The sequence below is a fragment of the Castanea sativa genome, chromosome 7 (assembly GCF_040712315.1).
Source record: "Castanea sativa cultivar Marrone di Chiusa Pesio chromosome 7, ASM4071231v1".
Classification (NCBI taxonomy): Eukaryota; Viridiplantae; Streptophyta; class Magnoliopsida; order Fagales; family Fagaceae; genus Castanea; species Castanea sativa.
The window spans coordinates 18,110,434-18,116,503 of NC_134019.1; the positions used below are offsets into that span (position 1 = coordinate 18,110,434).

The 6,070-nt window shown below is 33.6% G+C and overlaps 1 protein-coding gene across 1 annotated transcript; it reads right to left on the reverse strand.

The window, feature by feature from the left end:
- Nucleotides 1-506: 506 nt before the first annotated feature.
- Nucleotides 507-5,119, reverse strand: LOC142642637 (7-deoxyloganetin glucosyltransferase-like). Its single transcript, XM_075817035.1, has 2 exons — nucleotides 4,562-5,119; nucleotides 507-1,592 (listed from the first exon to the last, which is right to left on the reverse strand). Exons 1-2 carry the CDS (start codon nucleotides 5,076-5,078, stop codon nucleotides 664-666), a joined length of 1,446 nt encoding a protein of 481 aa, XP_075673150.1. The 5' UTR covers nucleotides 5,079-5,119; the 3' UTR covers nucleotides 507-663.
- Between the last annotated feature and the right edge of the window lie 951 nt (nucleotides 5,120-6,070).

Genomic DNA, 6,070 nt, shown 5'->3' on the forward strand with positions numbered 1-6,070 from the left:
GCAATAATTCATATTTAATTATATACAAAATTGAGAAGATTATGAGAATTTTATAATTTTCATACCCCATAAATAAAAATTCACAAGATTCTCCATGATTACTACTTGTAGAATCCAAGTGTAGTTGCATCCTATATATAGATGATTTGACTACAACTTTTTAGCAAACTCATTTGAGTGGGTACAAATATCGTCTTAAATATAGCAATTCATTCATGCCTTTAAGTACATTTTAATTTTCCTGTTTTTCTATATATATCCCTAACATAATATAAACACATGGTTAAATTTAATTTATATATCCCTAACATAATATAAACACATGGTTAAATTTAATTGGGTGGCCTAAGGTATAAACATTTAAGGAACTATACCTAAATTTTACCCAAAATTAAAAAATAAATAAACATCGGATAAGATTATGCAGATGCTTGTATGTCATCTCAAGAAATAAACAAAAATGAAGCATAAATAGTAATATCTGCCCTTACGAGATAGAATACTAATTAGCCAAATCACATAATTGGAGTTTATTGCAACAGAAGTGGGAATAGGTTTCCTACAGATATATAACATGATCACATATTGCCGATGAGACTAGGAGAGAAAATTCTTCATAAACTTGAATGTGTTTTTCTTTTTCTTTTTTTTGGTTTAAACATTTCAAACTTGGAGAACTTCAGCAATCAATTTCTCCATGTTTTTGTATGAAGAACCGCCAGGCTTTGTAGCCTCCTCTGCCTTGGTCTTCAACTCTATTACATTCTTCTTCATTTCTTTACCCCTTTCACCATTCATTAATTCTCTCACAAGTTTCTCTACTACATCTCTCTGAACATTATTATTATCAATCTCCATTCCAATGCCCCACTCAGTACAACTGTACCGACAATTTGTGTGTTGCTCGGCGAAGAAAGGCCAAGAGATCATTGGCACTCCACCACACACACTTTCAAGTGTGGAATTCCACCCACTGTGTGTTATAAAACCCCCTATTGATGGGTGCTTCAGGATTTTTTCTTGAGCACACCAAGTTGCTAACATGGCTCTATTCTTCGTTTCGGTTACAAATTCGGGAGGAAGAATAACTGAATCACCTGCCACAAGATCTGGTCTTATAATCCACAAGAATGACTTTTTACTATTTGCTAGCCCCCAAGCAAACTCAGTGAGTTGTTGAGGCTTCATAACAGTTATGCTACCAAAATTTACGTACACTACAGAGTTGGGTTCTTTTGAATTTAGCCATTCCACACAACCTGATTGTTCTTTCCATAGATTGGAATCTATTGATTTCAAATTTTCATCCTTAATCTGATTAGCAAGCAACACAAGTGGTCCAATAGTGTATATACGAGGAAGCATGGAGGATAGAGCATCCAACGCATCTTGTTCAAAGGTGTCAAACGTGTTTAAAATGATACCTGAAGCTCTTGAAGCTCTCTCTGTTTGGCATATAAGGTAATTAAGACTAACATCGTCTTGATCTGTAGTTCTAATGAAACTTGGAAGATCTTTAAGGCAAATATTTTTCATCCCAGGAATCCAATCTATTTTAGTTTCCAAGTATCCATTTTTTAGATAGCTCACATCTGAAAATCATACAAAAATAAAGTGCTCAAATGTTAAAATATTAAAACTACCATACAAATTTTCAGTGTATGCTCATTCGACATGATAATTCAATAGCTATAGGGTGTATTTGACTTAAAGAAAATGTTGATGCAGATAGATTAATTATATATTTACACACACAATGGTTGACCTATAAGGGGTATTGATTATGCTTGAATTAAATTATTCATATGCCTTATTTCAAGGCATAATAAGGGGTCATGACTAAAATATGTACACAACAAAACATAAAGAACATATTCATTGAGCATTCTTACACAAGTACATATTTATCCAAGCATGTACATGTACAAAACAGGTACATATACTAACACTATCTATATAGCCACGTTAATATATATTGATATTTTTCGGAATACGTTAATAAATTGATATGAATCCTTATGTATGTATTTCTCAACAAAAAAAAAAAAAAAAAATCCTTATGTTTGTGATATGTCTCATGGTCACCTTTTAACTATTGCTAAGATTTTCAAGCCTAGGTAAGATTAAATAGATTAGATTGATTATACATTTTTTACTTTCTGCCGTGACTCACTTGCCCAAGTAAAAAATGTTTTTTGCTTAATCTTTTCTTGCAAAACTTATACTTATAGATTGGGATGTTAAACGGTGTATTTATTTTATTTTCTTTTCTTTTTTGTTAGAATCATGTAGTAGTTATGAGTACTATTAATGAAATGCTGATATGACAAAATTTTGACCTTTAAATCATAAAAGAGTAATCAGAATTTAAGGAAATCTATTGTTAGAGTCCCCTAGGAAATTTAGAGGATTTGAATCCGTAGTAGTAAGGGTGTATTTTACGTCAGCACTTGAAAAGAAAACATATTCTTTTACACTAGTCTACATTCACTATTTCATACACATATCCATAAATCCATAATTGATACAGCAATGTCCACATTTTAACACATAAAAGTAAATGTGAAAAAGTGGATGTCGGATAATCAAAACCCTTTTAGCTTCTATATGGAACTTGTACTTGTTGAAATTGGATTTGAATCAAATACGATATAGACTGTCTGAGGGCTAGCTAGCTTATTATGTACTATATGTCTATGGAATCCAATCTATTGTTGAATTCCTTCCAGGGGTGGTGCTATATGTTCTTCAAGGGGTTAATTTTGAAGAAAAAAAAATAGATATATATAAATTATTTTTTTACTAGTTTACTTTACCCTTAAAAATATTTTTGTACACCCGGATCCTCCGGATCATAGATTAGCCAAGCCCAAAACCAAAAAACAACATAGATCATTCTCTCTCTCTCTCTCTCTCTCTCTCTCTCTCTCTCTCTCTCTCTCTCTCTCTCTCTCTCTCTCTCTCTCTCTCTCTCTCTCTCTCTCTCTCTCTCTCTCTCTCTCTCTCTCTCTGACTATCTTGGTATCTCCAACTATAAAAGTAAGGAGTGGGTGTTGTGGTTGTGAGTGTTCATATCTTTATTATAAATTTGTATTATATGTGTGGAATGTGTCTCTAATACTGATTGTGTGCATTAATATTAATGTTATTATTATTTTGTTATAATGTTATTTGTATGAATGTGTTCATGTCAAGGAAGTCAATATCGTACCGGAGGTTGTACCGGTTTGGCCAACGGTACGATATATTTCGGGTATCGGCCAATATCGGTGTACCGTTTCGGGTTTACCGCTATACATATAAAATCCTACACGCGCACACACACACACACACACATATATATATATATATATATATGTTGAATTTAAATCCAATTTTTTTAAGTATATTTAGGCTTAAATAATTCAAATCTTTAAATAATTATTGGGTCAATCTGTACAATTATGTTGTAGTGTTGGTCAATACTCAATACCATAAACATCTTCATTAACTCAATCCTAATCTCTCTTTATTTTTTAAAAATAAAAGCCCAATCCCTTTGTGTTCTAACAATAAAAGACCCATCCCTTTTTTCAATTCATTTTTTTTTCTATTTTATTTTTTACCCACCGTCTTGTCTAGTCTAGTCAACTTTATCTTTCTGTATATTTATGTACTTTTATATTACTATTTCATTTCTCTTTAATTCCCATCCACACACGTTTTCAAATTGAATCTTATCTCTCCCACATTGTCCGTCATTACTTCTTCCTCACAAATTTGCTTTTTTCATTCTCTGCTTCAGTACTCTCTCTTTCCCTCACAGATTAGTTTCTCTCTTGCAAGTTGCTTCTCCTCAATCAAATGTTGCACTGGCTGGCGGCTGGTCCGGCCACCTTGTGCTTGAGCTACACTGCCATTACCGTACCTCCTTCTATCTTTCTTTCTTTCTCTCTCTCTCTCTCTCTCTCTCTCTCTCTCTCTCTCTCTCTCTCTCTCTCTCTCTTTTCAAGTTGCAAAGGCATTACATACCGGGCCGAAATGCATTTTTCGGCCGGAATGACCGAACTTCGCCGGAAAGGCCGGTACAAACCGGAATAGCCCGGTATTTAAAACGAAACGAAATAAGGGTCTACCAGTACCGGATTTTTCACCGGTACGAAAAATTCCAGCTATACCGGCCGGTACAAAACGGTATTGACTTCCTTGACTTCATGTATAGTTTAAATACCACATAAAGTGATATAATATAACTTTATATAATTAAATAATTAGTAAATATAAAGGGTATGTTATATGTGTATATTGCTATCATATTATAATTGATATATTTAAGTTCTATTTTTATTAAATTTTGTTTAATTAAAATTTATTAATTAAAATTTCTTGTAGCCACCACTAATTCCTTCAATATTATACCATTAAAAGCTAACGTACGTATAATTAGATAAGTTTTTTTTTTTTGCTGAATGTATAATTAGATAAGTTAATAAATTAGTGATGCAGACGAAAGAGATGTGTATAGTAGGGTTTATAGCAAATAACACTGTCAATATATATATTATGATGATGATGATGATACCTTTAAGGGGTGTTAAACCTCGTTCAACTAGATGGCGATAATGCATATAACCCAAGAAGCCGCACGAGCTAGGTGTCCAGAAAAGCACATTTGGAATTCCAAATTTCTCAGCAGCGTCAAGAGTGAAGGACATGCAACCATCGGAGATAATTGAGGTCACAGGTGGCCTGTCCCAAGACGAAGTGTTGTTGAGCTTGGAAATGAGGTTGCAAAGTGGGAGTAGGCCATTCTTTGAGATGGAAACGGAAAGAGATGGGATGTCTTGGCTAACATCTGCGTCCGATGGTGGTAGGCCATCGGGAATGATTTCGAAGTGAAAGTCCGGCAAGCCGTCAAGGGAGTTGGGGCCTCTGGACCTGAGTAAGCGTTTGTGGTTGTACTCCGTGTTTACAAAAGTTATGTAAAAGCCTTTATGGTGAAGGAGTTTGGCTAACTTAAGCATTGGGTTTATGTGACCTTGAAGTGGGTATGGGATGCAAACAACATGAGGTCTAAAAGCTTCTGGAGTGGAACCCATCTCTCTCTAAATCTCTATGTCACAACGAAGCACTTACACACAAAAAACTAGAAGGTCTTCCCAGGCCTTTTATAGCCGAACTGCCGAACATAACGTATTTTTAATTTTTAATTTTTTAAATAATGCTGTTTAGTTAAGTTAATAATATAGAAGTAGTCTTCCTACTCTTTAAGGCGGAAACTATCAAACCTATCTCAAATGTAACACAAATTTATCTGTCCAATTTTTTATGCTCCATGATCACAATTTGCTATGTGATAATTTTATTTTTCTTATAAGATAACAATTTTAAAAAAATGGAAAAAAAAAAAAAAACACATAGTAGAATATGATTGGTGAAATATAAAATGAAATACAAAGGAATAGAAGTTTTGTATTCCCTGAAATGAGTATTTTAAAATGAGGTACCATTAATAAGTGTCCTAAGAACACATGTTAAGGATTAATAAATGTTCAATTATGATTTGTAAATACACATTTTTTAATAAGAAAAGACATTTGATAATGATTTGTTGATTTACAAGCACAAATTTATTGTTGTTAAATGTGTTTTTTTGCATATATATGTGCACTGTAAGTGCACAATTTGTGCCCGGACCCAAACGCGTGATAGGCTCAGGTTCAAAGAGCCTTATACAATCAAATTTGTAGAACGTGGGCTTGAAACCTAGATCTTCTGGATATTGGACAACAGATAGACGGGCTAAATTGCCACAATCTAAACAATCAATAGATAAGAATAACAGAAACTCTCCTTAGACATAAGCCGAGGATAACTTGTATAACCTTTCTTTCTTTTTCACAATATATTATAATTGAAGAAGCCCCCTCCTTTTTCCTTCTCTTTTTTTCTTTTATATCACTCTTCCTCTTTCCTTCACCTTCCACGTGTAGCACAAATCAACAATTTAGATACTTGTCTCATCCACTGCCCTCTAGAAGTCTTCAAACAATAACTGGAAGGCTGAACATTACTGTTTAGAAGTCATTTC

Bases quoted from the DNA above. Each gene is read 5' to 3' on its own strand.
- LOC142642637 (XM_075817035.1), bottom strand. From the start codon at position 5,078: ATGGGTTCCACTCCAGAAGCTTTTAGACCTCATGTTGTTTGCATCCCA. The intron at 1,593-4,561 runs GTATCATCATCA...TATGATTTTCAG, and splicing joins AGGTTTAACACCCCTTAAAG to ATGTGAGCTATCTAAAAAAT.